At 32.5% G+C, this 17,702-nt stretch overlaps 1 protein-coding gene across 2 annotated transcripts in view; it reads left to right on the forward strand.

Moving 5' to 3' along the window:
* The window catches only part of EEA1 (early endosome antigen 1), a 112,604-nt gene that overhangs the window by 30,448 nt on the left and 64,454 nt on the right, over positions 1-17,702 (forward strand). For both annotated transcript variants that reach the window (XM_045779425.2, XM_045779427.2), the window contains 7 exons: positions 4,471-4,595; positions 5,173-5,227; positions 5,322-5,387; positions 8,035-8,074; positions 8,995-9,108; positions 9,807-9,928; positions 10,840-10,995. In XM_045779425.2, the coding sequence (XP_045635381.2) occupies positions 4,471-4,595; positions 5,173-5,227; positions 5,322-5,387; positions 8,035-8,074; positions 8,995-9,108; positions 9,807-9,928; positions 10,840-10,995 (678 nt within the window). The remainder of the gene's footprint in view (positions 1-4,470; positions 4,596-5,172; positions 5,228-5,321; positions 5,388-8,034; positions 8,075-8,994; positions 9,109-9,806; positions 9,929-10,839; positions 10,996-17,702) is intronic.

Consider the following 17,702-nt stretch of genomic DNA (forward strand, 5'->3'; position numbering starts at 1 on the left):
TTTGCATATTAATTGTTACTGTCTTTATTTGAGAATATATAGGGCATTAGAACCTGGATGTACCATTGTTTCAGTCTTTGTTTTGACACCCTGGACTTGAGGAAGGTGACAGAATGGCACATACTCATCATTAATAGTGGATCACCCAAATGTTTCTCTGTAGTGTGTTGGACTGGTGTGTATCTCAGGCTGAGGGTGGAAGCCAGTGTGGGGAACTATTGCTCATTTGCGGGCTGGAAAAAGTTTCTTAGATGATCTCAATATATGTTTCCTTTGAAAACTGCAATGTTCTAAAAACAAAAAGAAACATGGCTTCCCCTCATTCTTTTGCAAATCTTACAAAAGAAGGAAACTTTTTGTACCCAGAAAGGAAAAAAAAAAAGTTTGTTTTTCGGTCTGGCAATTCTATATATAAGAAAAGTATTTCATCAAACATTCACTTATTTAGCATATTAATGAGTACTTCTTATGCACCATGTATTTTGGTAAGTAAAGAAGATAAAAGGGTAAATAAGATATGGTCTTTATCCCAGGAAATTTCTGTGATAAATATTATTTGCAAAAAGAGTGCAGTGGTGATTCAAGTTGAGGGGAACCCCAGAAAAACCTCACTGGGAAACAGTTAAACCAGACATTTTCTAGGGTGATGGGGAAAATGGGTGTATTGTAGGAGGACACCAGTTAAACTAACTGGTGTGAGCGAAGACAGAGGCATAAAAGATTACTAGAGCTCTCCTTAGCATTTTACCAGTTGTCTTCCTTTCAGAACATCTGTGTCAACTTTTCTTCTTTATGGGTTAACCAGAATGAAAAGTCCCAATATCACCTACTTGTCACTTAAATAAGAACTTTCTTTTTAATTGAAAGAACACTTGGTATAACAGGGATACCATAAGTATCAAGTTAAGGTAAATTCTTAGCTGCAGTGTATCTGAGAAAGGATTAGAGATAACTGAAATCTAAGAGAAAGGGACTTACTGTTTTTAATCTCAAGTACACTGTGTGTGTCTGTGTTTATGTGTGTGTGTTTGTGTTTGTAAGTTGGTGAGAAATTTGGAATGATTAAGGGAAATAAGTGTAGCTGGCTGTTTTTAGTGGGTTTTTTTTTTTTGTTTACTAACAGCATTTTTATGGAAGTTATTGATCTAGTTAACTTCAGTTCCCTTGAAGGTGGTTGAGAAAAAATAGAGAAGCAATCTCCTAATATTCAGGATTAGTATTACAAGGTCTATGAACTAAAGATAATATACTCTATTCATGAGACATCCCTCAGATATTCACTCTGAGCTTATGTTACTGTCATTTTAAATGAGTGATGTGGTTTTAATAAACTTCTTTCTTTATCCTTCCCATCTATATCAGGCTAGCATTATTAGATATAGCATGTGAATAATTTTAAGAAATGATTGTGGAAAGTCAAAACAGGGTGTAGGAAAAAACTATAAAATGTGGGTACAGAAATTAAAGAAGCTAGAATTAATAGAGTAGAAGTCACCCATTCAGTGATGAATACTTATGCCTCTGAGACATCAAACAATAGTTTAATATCATCTATTTAAGATGAGAAATTATATGTATTGTAGAAAGATTTATTTTTATCAAAAATCTCCCAAAATTAAAGTGTTATATAAGCATGGGAAATTTACTTAGGTGAATCATATGGAGAATTCACTTAGGTGGAGTATTTCTATAATTAAATGTGAATTACTGAATTTCTAAAATTTCTCTTTAGGGATGAATCAGTTCTTTCTGGAGTATTAACCTGGTAATATTTAGAAGCTTTAAGAAGGTATGGCATACCTTAATGTGATCATTAGCTTTTTTGAATCCTTAGGTATCTAGAGCCAAAATCTAGAAGTAGAGACAGTAGTCAAAAAGCCAAAGCTGTAAAGATTAAATAGTGTAATTGGTATGTGGATTGTCTGAGGAACATTCTACAATTTGCCTTCTAGTTACTAGTAGAAGCTGAGATGAAAAAGAGAAATGACAGGCTAAATAGTATAGGGGCTGATGTACTGTTGCACTAAAGGCATGTTAATTACAACAGTTACTGGGTAGAAGTTACAAGAATGCCAAATTAGGCAGAATGTGGAGCCATTATGAAACATGATGGTAGATAATAGATGGCTTTGAAGAAAGAGGATAACATCAGCTAGATTAGCACATAGGCTGGGAACATTCATTCATTTAAAAGACAGTGCTGAGCATCAAATATCTCTGCAGCCTAATGGCATCATTCAGATGTCCAAAGGTACATTGCTAGTACTACTGTCTTTGCTCATTTCAGGAGTGTCATAGGAGATCATTACATTCGTTTACCTGTTGTGCCCCTGCCCTTCATTCTGGCTCTGTGATCAGGACACACCTCTCTTTCCCAAATGCAGCATGACTGGGTTTCAGACCTCTTTCTACACCTTTGTTAGGATGCCTTTCTTTTATTTCTGACAAGTAATTCCTACTCATTCTTTAGTACATAATTCCAGTGTCCAATGTCTAGTGTATATACACATATACATAATATATATGAGTATCTCTGTATTTTTTGTAAAGCATTAACTCCTGCCACAGGCTGTTGGATTCCTCTTTTCCTGTGTTCCTATAGTTCTTTGTATCTACTTGTATTGTACCATTGTCTGGTACTGTTTGTCTACATATCAGTATCCTCAGTACTCAACGAGCCTTAATTCTGCCACACAGTGTACATAAATGAGAAGTGATGATACGCTGTTTGTGTAGCACCCAGTGAAGGAGAGATTTTAATTTATTTTTTAGTTTTTACTTGTTCAGAGTATTTATTACTTTGCTCAGGCTATCCCTTGGGAAGTTTTATAATCTGCAAGCTGTTAAAGCTCTTCTGTTTTTTGGTTTTTGGCTTTTGGTTTTTTTTTTTCAGTGTTTTTATTTATTAGAGAGAGAGGGAGAGAGAACGAGCAGGGTGCAGGGTCAGAGGGAGAGGGAGAAGCAGACTCCTCTCTGAACAGGGAGCCTGACATGGGACTTAATCCCAGGATTCTGGGATCTTGACCTCAGCTGAAGGTAGATGCTTAACCGTCTGAGCCACCCAGGCACCCCTCTTCTGTTTCTGGTTTTTTTTTGTTGTTGTTGTTGTTGTTGTTTTTAGCTTCTGCCCTGTCAGGTTCATTCATGTTTTTATTATTTATTTATTTATTTATTTATTTATTTATTTATTTATTTATTTATTTATTTTTAAAGTAGGCTCCATACCCAATGTGGGGCTTGAACTCATGACCCTGAGGTCAAGAGTCACATGCTCTAATGACTGAGTCGGCTGGTTGTTATTTTATTTTATTTTATTCATATTTTATTAAATAAATAATCAATGTAGAAAATATAGAGTATGTTCTAAAATACTAAAGTAGCCATTAGGGAAACATGGGTGAAAAGCTTCAGTGTGTTGTGTATTATAGTGAATGTAGAAACTTGACAAGCTACTAAGGATAGTCCTGGCAAAGGCCCAGAAATGTGGGATACCATGGTGTGTTCAGGGAACATAGTTAAGTCAGAGTAGTTGAAAATGTCAGTAGAGTTGTACAAAGTAAGAGGTGGCCAGGCATCAGAATGATTAGGTCATTGAGGGATTATTCATGCAGGACCTTAAATGCCATAGCCATATAATTCTGAGATTATTTATAAGTGTTTAATATCTTATGGGACTATTAACTTTAGGCTTTTACCGTGTTAATCTTAGGTTAGCAAGGAATTTACTGACTTCAATATTCTCAATCATTGTAGATATTTTGTGGTAATTAATTACAAGTTATTTATCATATTACCTTTTTTCCTCAGTGATCATAATACTTTATGTTTTTAATTTTTTTTGTTATTACTCCTATGAAGTACATTGGAGCAGATACTGTTTTACTAAGGGGGGTGTCTAGAAAGAGAGAGAGAGGATATGTTGGTAGATCTTCCCAACTAGCCTTCTAGATCAGAACTAACTTCTCAAATTAGAATTCTGTGCTCTATTTATTTCACTTAGCATAATTTCCTACTCTGGGAAACAACCTGAGGGCTTCAGAGGGGAGGGGGGTGGGGGATTGGGATAGGCCAGTGATGGGTATTAAGGAGGGTACATATTGCATGGTGCACTGGGTGTTATATGCAAATAATGAATCGTGGAACATTACACCAAAAACTAAGGATATACTGTATGGTGACTAACATAACAAAATAATTATTATTAAAAAAAAAAAAAGAATTCTGTGCTCTAGCCATCAGTTTATTCAACCTAAAAGATGGTTGTAAGGGCTTTCTTTATATTTTGTAAACTTCAACCAGAATAGACAGTGATGTACCTTTACACAATAGCAGAATTTGGGCTTAACGTCATAAATTACAGTCTACTAATGGCGTCATTGGTGTAACATTTGACTGTATTTCATACTATACACATTGCTGTCTTACAGTATTAAACACAGTTTTGTAACCTTTTTCTGCCTCTTTCTGTAGGGTTTCATATGTCCCCAGTGTATGAAATCCCTTGGATCTGCTGACGAACTTTTCAAACACTATGAGGTAGTTCATGATGCTGGTAATGACTCAAGTCATGGAGGAGAGGCTCTTGCTCTGAAGCGGTACAGTATAATCGCTTTGAAGTATATGCTGTTATGAACGCACGTGATATTATTTCTTTGCTGTGTTAGGGCCTCAAGTAGTGTGCTCACTGTTCTTTGTCAGGCTGACTCTTAGGTAAGGAGAATAAAATGTGAGAAGGTTTGACAGGACTCAAGGAACAGAGAGAAGCTGGCGTTGCCTGAGCTGAGTGAATGAGGAGGAGAATGTTAAGGCAGGGACTATACTGTACAGATGGTATAGACCTTGTTAATGGGTTTAGATTTTATGCTAACTACAGTAGGAAGCTATTGATCCTTATTATTGGTAAATTAATGGGAGATATTTTGTTTCTGGCTCAGGCACTTGATGATTATATCATTTCTATGATAAGGTGTTTTTCCATTTATAAACAATGAGCTTTTGGAATAAAATTATTTTTCTAAGGGTTATACATAAAATTCTATACATAAAATTCTAAAGCAGTTTTTTTTTAAATTGAGGAAACTAGAATATTAATCTACAGCCACTAGCCATGATTTACTAAGAGACCAGGTTGTTAGAGGACTATTAATTCCTTTTTTCCCAATTTATGTTTAGAGATGATATAACACTACTTAGACAAGAGGTCCAAGACCTTCAGGCTTCACTTAAGGTAACAATAAAAATGATTAAGTTTGTTTATTTTCAGTGTTTCAGATAATAAATCTTTTGAAATTTACTAAATAAAAAAATTTTTTTCCCCTTAGGAAGAAAAATGGTACTCAGAAGAATTAAAGAAAGAATTAGAAAAATTTCAAGGGCTGCAGCAGCAAGTAAATGCTTTTAAATACTTGAAGTCTGTTTATTAGTTGTTTATTTTCATTGTTGAAAATAAGCTTTTTGTAAGTAGGTGGCCTGAAATAACTTCCTCTAATTTGTTTATCTGTGTTTAATAGCCTACAGTGTATATCTTTTGTAATTCTAATGAATGCAAACATATAATTGGAAAGCTAAGATGTGATTTCTTAAAGATGCTCCATTAAGAATCAGTTACCTGTGGATTGTTTTTTTATAGGAGGCTGCGTTATTCTAATTTTCTGACAAAATACCTAAATTGTTAAAAAATATAGGTTCAGACAGTAGTGAAACTCTTCAGAGCATTTGTGTTGTGACAAATTGGAAATCACTAAATTGTCTGCTAGTAGGGAAAGAACTGTTAACTTTTTTGTTTACATTGATGCAGATTGTTTGAAAATGTGGGGGAATGGTTGTTAACAATTTTAGGGTTTTTTTTCTTAAACCAATGTTAAGTTTCAAAAAACAAAATAAAAATATTTATTAATATGTGTGTTTACACACACACACACACACACACACACAGCTTTATATAAAAATAATACATAGAAAAAACCCAAAATCATTGGTATCAAAAGTGGTTACTTTGGAGTGAGATTCTGTTGATATATAGTTTAGTGTATTTTCTAAATAAATGTCTTAACCAATTATAATTTTTATATTAAAATTATATTGCCTTTTGGGGCACCTGGGTGGCTCAGTCGGTTAAGTGTCTGCTTTGGGCTTGGGTCATGATTCCAGGGTTCTGGGATCAAGTTCCGCATCAGGCTCCCTACTCGGCAGGGAGTCTGCTTCTCTCTCTAAGCCTTTCCCCTACTTGTGATCTCTCTCTCTCAAATAAATAAATAAAATCTTTAAAAATATTATATTGGCTTTTGAATTACAATTACATAAAGAATCATAGAATAATGAATTTTTCTATAGTTTTCATTTGTAAGAATAAAGTGGATACCCTTCAACAATAGTTCTAATATTTTTATAAAGTAATTAGGGATCCCTTTGCATATTAGTACATTGTGGCTCTCAGTCTTTCTGCTTTTTTTTTTTTTTTTTTTTAATTTTATTTATTTATTTGAGAGAAGGAGCGTGTGTGCGAGCAAGAGAGCACAAGCAGGGGGAGCAGCGAAGGGAGAGGGAGAAGCAGACTTCTCACTGGGCAGGGAACCCGATGCGGAACTCGATCTCAGGACTCTGAGATCATGACCTGAGCTGAAGGCAGACACTTAACTGACTCAGCCACCCAGGCGCCCCTCTTTTCGCCTTTTTATTTTTTCACCAAAAATTGTCATTTGTACTAGAAAAAAAACCCAAATAAATGGGTAGCAATATATCATCAGTCTTATTACTAGTCAGCTTCTGTATTTGAGGTGGGAAAGAAGTTTTAAGTAATCTACAATACTTAGAGTTCATTCACTCGTGTTTTACATAAATGCCGTTAATGATTCCTGAAACATGTGCAGTATTATTTTTTGTACCTGAAAACAGAGGAAACTGTTTACTACATTTGAGATAACTGTTTCACATTTAATAAATTAAATAAATTCTCCACAGTGCAAGGTGAAATTGCCTTGGTGTAGGAAATTTACTTTGGGGAAAATGTATTTAAAATATTGATGATTCTTAGCAACCGGTATGTCTAAATCTAATGTACAGGAAAATAAAAAGTCAGATATACTATGAGATGCCTTATTAAACTCTTTCAGATATGTATAATTTTTTAGAATGTGAAAATAATGAATAGGCAGTATAGTGTTTTATTCCTAATGCACATACTAAATTAAACATTATGGAATGTACTTTTTATTTCTGCCTTTAAAACAATGATTTATAATCCTGAATTAAAAATTTGTGCTTTTAATGTGAAACTTCTTAGTAATGATAGCTCCGTGGCATATTTTAGCTTATGCAAATTTTTATATGTTATAAAATTGAATCTTTTCTATTTTTTTAAAGATTTATTTATTTATTTGAGAGAGAGAGAGAGAGAGTTGGGGAAGGGTTGGGGAGGAGGGGCAGAGAGAAAAATCTCAAGCAGACTCCCAGCTGAGCAAGGAGCCCCACCCATGACCCTGAGATCGTGAGCTGAGCCAAAACCAAGAGTCTGACACTAACTCATTGAGCCACCCAGGCACCCCTAGGAGATTATGAATCTTATCTACTGAATTAAGTATTGGCTTTAGAATCCGTGTTTATAATTATAATAATTTATGTTATTTTTAAATCTACTGGTACGTCTGGGTGGCTCAGTTGGTTAAGCATCCAACTCTTGATCTCAGCTCAGGTCTTGATCTCATGGTCGTAAGTTCAAGCCCAGCGTGGAACCCACATTAAAAAAAAATCTTTACAGAATTTATGGAATTCAAGATGCTATCTATTGTAAGACCCATAATAACTTTATATTAACATAAAAAAATTCTTAGAACCAGTGACTGCCGTTAGATTGTTATGCCAGTCTGCCTAGTGGTACTCTAGAGACCTAGAAGATTGTGAACAGGCCAGAATTTTATCAAAATTTTGCTACTTACCTCATAGAATGTGGCTTTTAGAGATTTTTTTCACATCGGCAATGGTAATAGTACTGTCTTTTCCTTTTAATGTGTTTTTTTATGTCTTGTTTTCATTGAGGAGTCTAAACCTGATGGATTGGTGGCTGACTCATCAGCAGGTAACTTTACCTAAAGCAGATATTTTTTCATTTTTCTTTTTCTCCTTGCTCATTCTTCTTTTTTACTTTTTATCTTGTCTCTGATGTCTGCTACATAAATTTGTATTGTGGTTATACTTTCTGGCTCTAAAACAGTGAAGATAATAGTCATATTTTAGGTTTAGAGTATTACCTGTGAACTTCATAATTTAGTCAGTCAACAAAAATCTTAGTGTTTTTTTAGTTCATTTTGTTCTGTAGTTATAAATAAACATCTGGAATATTACATGAATACAGATTAATGAAAAGTTAAACCTATTTTAAAGAGTGATGTACTCTTTTTCTCTTGGGATAAAATGATGAAACCAGCATCTTTGTAACTGACTTTAACTGGAGGAATGCTCAATGAATAATCAAAATTATATTTTGAGGTTAGGTGTTCTATTTACTTTCCCTCTGAAGTCTTTTTATGGGAGTGAAGTATTAGGAGTTGACTGCGTATTTTAATTAATTCTTTTGTTTTATATAAGACCTTGATATTAAACCATGTCTAACTTCATTTCTCATTATTATAAATTTTATTTAGAGATACAGAATATATTCCTTTTTTTGGTTCGTTGATAGTCATAGGAAAATAACAGAAATGTGAAATCAAAATAATCTTGAAACAAATATTTATGGATTATTTGGGCATGATGCTAAATATTCCTTTCATTTGTTCTTTATGTTTATAAATTATGACTTGTGGCTTAAATAATTAGATATGCTTAATTCTTGAAATGTTGACATACTCTCTTCGTAACTGGATGATAGACTCACCTTGATCATCTTTTTTTTTCATGTTGATTGTCTTTACTATAATTAGGATATAAGTAATAACAATTTAGGAAATGTAATTAGCATTAATTATGTGTTTGAATAACTGTGATACTTTTTTGTAGAATTACAGTCTTTGGAACAACAATTAGAAGAAGCCCAAACAGAAAATTTTAATATTAAGCAAATGAAAGACTTATTTGAACAGAAAGCAGCCCAACTTGCCACTGAAATTGCAGGTGAATTGAATCAGAGTTTTTTAGCTAGTAAATCAGTGTTGTTACCTTTTTGCCATTATATATCCTAGAAATAATGCATTGATTGTATTTTAGTGTATTGTATTTTAGTATGATAAGGCATTTGTTAAAGACTCTGGTGGTGATTACTGGAGTTTAATAATAGAGTTGCTATATAAATTATTTTGTTTGTCCTCTCACCTCCTTTCAAAGGGCTGATTTTCTCTGTAGAATTCTTGAAATTTAGAGAAGATGAATTTTCTTTTGGGGTATGCCTGAAGATTTAGCAAGTAACATTTTGGAGAAGTTAAAAAATATAGTATAGATTTAACATTTGGTTATGCTATCAATTACTTTTTTAAAAATTACATGCTTTTAGGTAAAATATGTGATTAAGTATACATTAAAATGCTAATTAGTAACAATGCTGTGCTGTATGGAATTTATGTAGACAAAAACATTTGATTATTTTAAGTTCGTCATTTCATGTAATCATAAGTTGAAGTTTATTGTATGTATTTATGGTTATCTAAGGAATATGAATTTGAATTAATGATATGTAGATATGCATATATAGGAATAGATATAATAATTACAATACGTGGGTATTTAAGAAACTGTATAATATACAGAAATTTATAAAACTGTCCTTTTCTAGAGTTAATGTCATAAAACTAATATTTATATAACTTTTTAATTAGATATAAAGTCAAAATATGATGAAGAAAGAAGTCTTCGAGAAGCTGCTGAACAGAAAGTGACACATCTGACAGAAGAATTAAACACAGAAACAACTATAATTCAAGATCTGAAGACCGAACTGGTAATTTAGAAACCATTTATTGGAATGTACTTTTATAATTTTCTACATTAAAAATGAAATACGTACTCTGATGAAAAAATTTTAAAAGTATAGCTTCCCTAAAATGGAGGAAATAAAAATTCCCCATAGTTCTGTCCTCTGCACATACACTAATAGGATTTTTTACATAGAAATGGAATCTAGGATGAAAAACTTATTACCTTACCATTTTTGTTTCTATCTTAATATTATCTGCCTTTTTTCTTTTCCATATCTGTATCTCTGATCCTGACCTTTCCCCGCACTTTGGTTTTATAAGTCCACCTACCTTTAGGATACTTCTGATTGCATTTCTAGCTTTCATTTCAGATTCAACAAGTGTAACATCAGGTCATCATATTTCCTCCTCAACTATGTTTCTGTCATTGGTATTAAACATCTTCAGCAGTCTCCCAAGGTGTAACAACCTTGAATCTGTCCTTGACTGCTTTCTGTCCTTTATTTAGCACTCAAATATATCAATAAAATCAACCATATCCAACCTGCAACAAAGCCTAATTATGCTTACATCTGCTCCTTTATTTTTATCATCAGTTTCCTAGGATAGAAAATGAGGCATTTATGCTTCAAAATGTGACATTTATCAAGTGATTGTTATGACCATTGAGTGTAGTTTGTGAAGAAAAGGAAAGCAAATAAAGCACTAAGGATAATTGTGAATTTGCTATTTTGCGCCTTGAGTGGTAATACTATTAAATAGGACATACATATGGGGAAGAGGAGAGGCTTGTTGGGGGAAAGATATCAGTGGTCAATGTTTGAGTCCAATAATTGGTATCAAAGATTATTTTCATTTTGATTTCTTTGTAGTAAAACCATATAAAAATGTGTGTTCTTTTAGTTTTTCACTAATGTGAAAATGTGCTCTACAGCTTCAGAGACCTGGTATAGAAGATGTTGCTGTGCTGAAGAAAGAACTGGTGCAAGTTCAAACGCTAATGGACAACATGACCTTGGAACGGGAGAAAGAATCTGAAAAACTCAAAGATGAGTGCAAAAAGTTACAGGCAGAACATGCTAACTCAGAGGTAAATAAGTTCAGTATGCCTAAATGTGATTGTTGTTAACTTTATACTATTGAGTAAAGCCAACATTTGAGACTTTTCTGAGTGATCTATCAAAACAGGATTTGACTCTCATTTGCTCTAAATGATAATTGTATATAGTCAGTCCAATCTGAGAGACAATATTTAACTTTGCTTTACGAAGCTAGACATTTAGAGAAGAATGTTTGTATAAGAGTACTGTTTTATTTAATAAATGATATATATTGTGGGGAGATGATATTTAAAGTTAAATTTGATCCAAGCTAGTCAATAAGTGGTAATTGAGTTTATCTCAGTTTGGTAGGGGTAAAGAAAGTAAGATTTCATTTTTTACAATGTATTACCAGTGTTGTTCAGAAAAAAATATTTAGGAAAAACTTATTTTCTAGTAGGCTTGTTCCTCACTTATCAATTATTGAATTATGTTGTTAAAAGAAATCTTAAAAATCAACTAGTTTAACACTTCACCCAGAACTCCCCTTTATAGCATCTGAAAAGTGATCCCCAACTCTTGCTAGGTGGTGTAGGGGGTGCGTATTTCTTCATAAGTCAGCCATTCTGTTGAGTTGATATTTGTTTTCCTGTAATTTACATGCACTGGTTCCAGTTCTCCTTAGGAATTACGCAGAATAAATTGTTCCTTTTTTCCACATGAGATATTTGAAGACTGTTCATATTTATTGAGTTCTTTCTCTTCTAGGATAAACATTTTCAGTTCCTTCTACCGTTTATCACATGACTTGACTTTGGCCTGTAAATCCTTGAGATACATAATTGTGTCAGTTTATGACAAACTCTAGGATATGTAATAAATACATTTGCTTAAAAATGCTAGCCTTTTCCCCTTTTACTGTATTTTAGAGGATATTTTGTTATCTATTAATATTCTGTTAACTATTATTTGTAGTTCTTAAGCTCCGTTATGTGATGTGGACCGCTGTTTTTCATATTTTCAGTTTAAAAAGTTGAGTTATAGTGACATTTCAGTTTGCATTTCTTTCTTGGAGTTTTTAAGCTAATGATCTAAAAGCCCCTCTATTCATAAGTAGTAACATAATGAGCTATGGAGTATAAATATTATAAATAACCGTGTCATCCTTTCTCTTTCTTCCTCCTGAATCTTATCAGTGGGGGAATGGTGAAAGTTTATGGGTATAACATGCATAAGCATGTGAAGCTTTATGATGCTTAGTACTTCAGGCTTTAAAGTTTATGAATTTCCCAAAAGTGATCTTTGTAGCCCAATGACATATAACCCCACAGTTTTTAAAACAATTTTAGGGAGTTCATGAACTTACTGAAGCCAGTTAAAAGGTTCTAATATGTAATCAAGGAGATGCTGAATAAAAGAAGTCTCATGAGGAAAAAAGCCCATTCAGATAATGTGAAAGCAGAAATACTTGAATTTGGGTGAATTGAGTCATATATTTCTGTGCTTCAGTAAGAATTACTTTTGATTAAATCTGCCTGCCCACTAGTATTTCTCAAATTTTAAAAAAATTATATTCTCTTTTGATTAAAAAAATTTCTTTAATGTTATTTGAAATTTCCAAACAAATGTCATAGGATGACTAAAATTGAATCATAATAATGGCATTTTTATGATATAGCTATTTTAAAGTGCAATCCTCTCTGACCTTTTCCAGCTGAGAATTATGGAGTTATTGTATGTTTACTTGTTAAACAAGTAGAATTTGAACAGGGAGAAGAAATTTATATATTTACTTGCGTTTGGGGAAAAATATACGTGGGGAAATATTTCTGAGTAATATTTAATAATTACTTTGTTTAATATGGAGGATTTTTGTAAATTTGCATTTTCACATAGATTAAATTATCTTTATATGTTACGAGGAGGTCATTTAAGATGAAAAAGTTTAACTAGAGTTATATAAGATTTGGGAGAAAAGGATTTAGTGTCTTCCTATACTGTCCTCTGTGAACAAAGGTGATGGTGGGAAACGATTTTTTTTCCCCCTCTCAGAAAGATGTTTCTGGAAAAGAAAGATGACGTAGAAATCCATTCTTCACATCTTCTTTCACATTTTCATAATATTTTTCTTTTTAAGGGTTTTGAAATAAATTTTATTTATTTATTTATTTATTTATTTATTTATTTATTTATTTTAAAGACTTTTATTATTTATTTGACAGAGAGAGAGAGAGCCAGCGAGAGAGGGAACACAGGCAGAGGGAGTGGGAGAGGAAGAAGCTGGCTCCCAGCGGAGGAGCCCGATGTGGGGCTCGATCCCAGGACCCTGAGATCATTCCCTGAGCCAAAGGCAGACACTTAACGACTGAGCCATCCAGGCACCCCTGAAATAAATTTTAAAATAGATTTGTTCTTGCTGAATAGTGACTTAATATTTCATCATATTTTTAGGAAAACAAGGATAATATTTACTTTCTACTTAGTTAATAGGTTTGTAATGATCGAGACCTCGCATTATACTGAAGTATTTTGAACAACTTTAGGAAATGGTAGCATAAGAGTCAGAGTAATATTATTATTGGAAACAAACTCTTAACTTTTTGAGCACCACTAGGTTTTGGATACCGTGCCAGGTACTTTAAATGTATGGTCTCATTTGTTTCTTTTAACCTGTAAGTGAAGTATTATGTTTGTTTATATGGAAGTAATCTGAAGCTTGGTGAAGGTAAATAACTTGTTTAAGTTCATGCACCTGATGTAAGGAAGCTAGGACTAGAACTCAGGTCTTCTCCAAAGCCTGCAGTCTTTCCCTATCTCATTTTGAGTGGTCTGGTGATTGCCTTATAAGTGAATCTGTGCTATTAATCTTGACCTAATACTTACTGTTATTACTTTTTATATTTTGCCATATTGTATGTTGTAATATTTATATTGAATACAACTTAAAATACTTTTGAATTGTTTCATACCATTTTCATATTAAAAAATTAATGTGTAGATATTTCATTTCATTTAATGTTTATAACTCCATTTGTTTTTAGCTTCTGCTTACTTTTTAAATATATGACATGTATTTTACTAATTTATTAGAATTCAATCCTATTTATTCTCAAATTTGTTAGTGGATTGTAACACTTAATGAAAAAATTTATTTTATATATTACTACTTTACTGAAACTAAATATTGTTGTCTGAAACACAATACATTAAAAGGAATTAAAGGAGCTAAAAATGTAATGATTTATTTGGTATTTCTAATTGAGGCTGAGGACATAATATAATGTATATTATTAAGTATGTTCTTGTGTTCCATTACTTTCATTTATATATACCTTATGAATTCATTGGCATTTTTTTAGTCTAGATATTTTAGAAAAATAACTCATTCTAAAGCATTTGAAAATACTTTATAGTTATGTCATAGATCAGAAATTGAGGATTTAAGGATTAAAGTATTATTTAAAAAATTTACATTATTGAAAATATTAAAGCTATAATCAACTTATATTTGGTGTAGTCTTTAATGGAAATGATCTTTTAAGGTTCTTATTTGTATTCCAAATAAACTCATTTTAAAAGCCAAAATATTTATAAAGATGGAATAAAAATGATTATACTCACGCATAGTTATTAAAAAGAGTACTTAAATATCTTTTAAAAGTACGCAAATATCAGAGATCAGATTTAGTATGTCTGGGCATTTGTATTGTACGTTCATTGTGTACTTTTGTCAGTCTTGTCTTTCACCTTTCATCCATCATTTTATTATTATTTTTTTTCTGCTTTCTAATGGAGATGCTTAAACTTGAGGTAATGTGTTTTTTGGAAGGCTTTTAATGTTAGTAATACATAGCACCTTCTATTGTTGTATGGCAATTTTGTATTTTAAGGCAATCTCAGAACTTCAAAGATACTCTCATTTTTTTAATTAAGCAAATTTTCAACCATCTTTAAATGAGTATTTACTAATAGTAATATAGTATTAGAACAATAATTATAATTCTAAAGCACTAGCAGGATGTTTGCCCAAAATATCTTTCCTTAATTATTTTTTAATTTAAGATTTTTAGTAAAAATCCAATGTTAAATTCAATAACATGGCTTCAAGGAAATGCAGACTATTTTATTGGGTTTGATATTGGGTACAAAAATCTATTAACTCCCTGGAGACGAATCACTCATTTCTTTAGTGCATATTTTTTAATGTCTAGGATCAGCAACTATTTTAGGTGTAGGGAATACAACAGTGAGTAAGACAGAGTGCCTGCTCTGATAAAGCTTATATTTCTTTGTGGAAGCCAGACAAGATGTAAGTAAACCAAATCATGATAGAAAGTCAGTTAATGCTAAGTGCTATAAAGAAAAATAAAGCAGGAAAATTAACAAGTCAGGAAATGACAGATGTTGTCTAAGATGCAAAGAAAGGGGAACCCTCTTACACTGTTGGTGGGAATGCAAGCTGGTGCAGCCACCTTGGAAAACAGTATGAAGGTTTCTCAAAAAGTTGAAAATAGAGCTACCCTACAACCCAGCAATTGCACTACTGGGTATTTACCCCAAAGATACAAATGTAGTGATCCGAAGAGGCACCTGCACCCCAATGTTTATAGCAGCAGTGTCCACAATAGCCAGACTATGGAAAGAGCCTATATGTCCATCAACAGATGAATGGGTAAAGAAGATGTGGTGTATGGAATACTACTCAGCCATCAAAAAGAATGAAATCTTGACATTTGCAACAATGTGGATGGACCTAGAGGGTATTATGCTAAGCAAAATGATCAGAGAAAGACAATTACCATATGATTTCACTCATATGTGGAATTTAAGAAGCAAAATAGGATCATGGGGGAAGGGAGGGAAAAATAAAACAAGATGAAATCAGAGAGAGAGACAAACCATGAGACTTTCAATCATAAGAAACAAACAAACTGAGGTTTTCTGGAGGGGAGAGGGGTGGGAGATGGGGCAACTGGATGGGAAAAAAAAAAGAAAAAGGGCATATGTATGGGCAGTAGTGTAGTGGAGCTGATAATAATGTAGGACAATTTTAGATAGATGATCAGGGAAGGTCTTCTCAAGGAGGGTATATGTGAGAAGTAAGCAAGAATCAGGGTGAAGAATTGGGACCAATCATTCCCAGGAAGAGGGAGTGCAGCTATTAAAGCCTCAAGGCACAGATGAGTCTGGCCTGTTAAACAGTGAGGAAAGTCAATGTGAAGAGCCATCTTTGTTTGAATTTCACCCATAGTCATATTTGAACAGGGAATGTTTTTATTTCCTTGCAAATTTTGACTTTTTAAAATTTTTATTTTTCCCTCATACAAACATAATACATGATCATTGTAAAAGATTAAGATGATTTATAAAGTACAACAGAGAAAGTGAATGTTTTCTGAAATTCACTCCCCTCCTCCCCTTCTCCATGACTAAAATATACCCTTTGGTATAAATTCTTCCCACATCTTTCCTTTTTCCACCCTTGAGTAAAAATATTTCAAATGCTAGCTTTTAAAAAAATTCTAGTTAAAAAAAGTACATACTTAGTGTACAATGGATAAATGATACCTAATGTCTAGTTCTTTAGGTATTAAAATTATAAAATCATTTATATGAATGTATCTAAAAACTATAAAATTTTAACAGGATATTTTTGGATATATTTGCTTTACATTTTACTTGTTTTTTCTACATTTTGGAGTTAATCAGCAAGATAGATACTAGATAGATGTTACTCTTGGCTTACTATATTTTATAATCTTAAATGCAGAATCATAGTATTTTAATGAAATATACTCATAATTTGCATCTTAATATATACTGTTATTTCTGTTTATTATGTGTTACTCTGCTAAATCCTTTGATACACAGTACTTTAAAATAGCCAAACTGTTCCTAATATTTCTATTAACATCCATAATATTACTAACAGAAAATTATCTGAGATTCAGAGTTGTTAGAAATAGCAGTTTGAAATAAACTCCCAATATCAATGAAAAGGTTACATGATCATTTTAAGGAAGAAGTTATTAGGATATACCTTTAACTTGAATATAGTTAAAAATAACAAATATTTAAAGATTTCCTTCTTTGGGGCACCTGGGTGGCTCAGTTAAGTGTCTAACTCTTGATCTTGGCTCAGGTCTTAATCTCAAGGTCATGAGTTCAAGCCCCACATTGGGTTCCATGCTGGGTGTAGAGCCTACTTAAAAACAAAAAGACCCCCAACATTTCTTTCTCTTAAGGATACAATATCAGTTATTGAAACATGCTTTATAAGCTATAATTGTAAAGCAATATGACCAATTGCCTTTCATTGTATTAGAATTGGTTTATTTACGTGAATGTTTTCCTTAAAAGTTCTAGCCAGGAAGATATCTCAGACATGCTGCCCTTCATAAAAACATTCTTGAAACCTCTTTTAACTGACTTTAAGCCAGTTCGGAAAACAGTCAAAAAATGTTTCATTAACTTATGATTATTAAAATAAAATAGTATAAGCCCAAGTGTTTGATCATTCAGTTTAATTACTTAACCTCCTTTACAAGATAGTTTCCAAAACTTTAAACCAAAGCACTGTAATGGATGAAGATATATATACCACCAATGAGAATCCTTTTTAAAAAACCAAAAGTGCCACACATACTAGAAGGGTTTCCAAAAGAAGATCTCTTGGCATTATTGTCAAAATAAATCGATAGCCTTCTAAGGTTTCTCCCTTGAAAATGAAAGTACTTATTTGTAATATTGGATATAG

This window comes from Ursus americanus, chromosome 17 (genome assembly GCF_024610735.1).
Source record: "Ursus americanus isolate L20-20 chromosome 17, mUrsAme1.1.p, whole genome shotgun sequence".
NCBI classification, from domain to species: Eukaryota; Metazoa; Chordata; class Mammalia; order Carnivora; family Ursidae; genus Ursus; species Ursus americanus.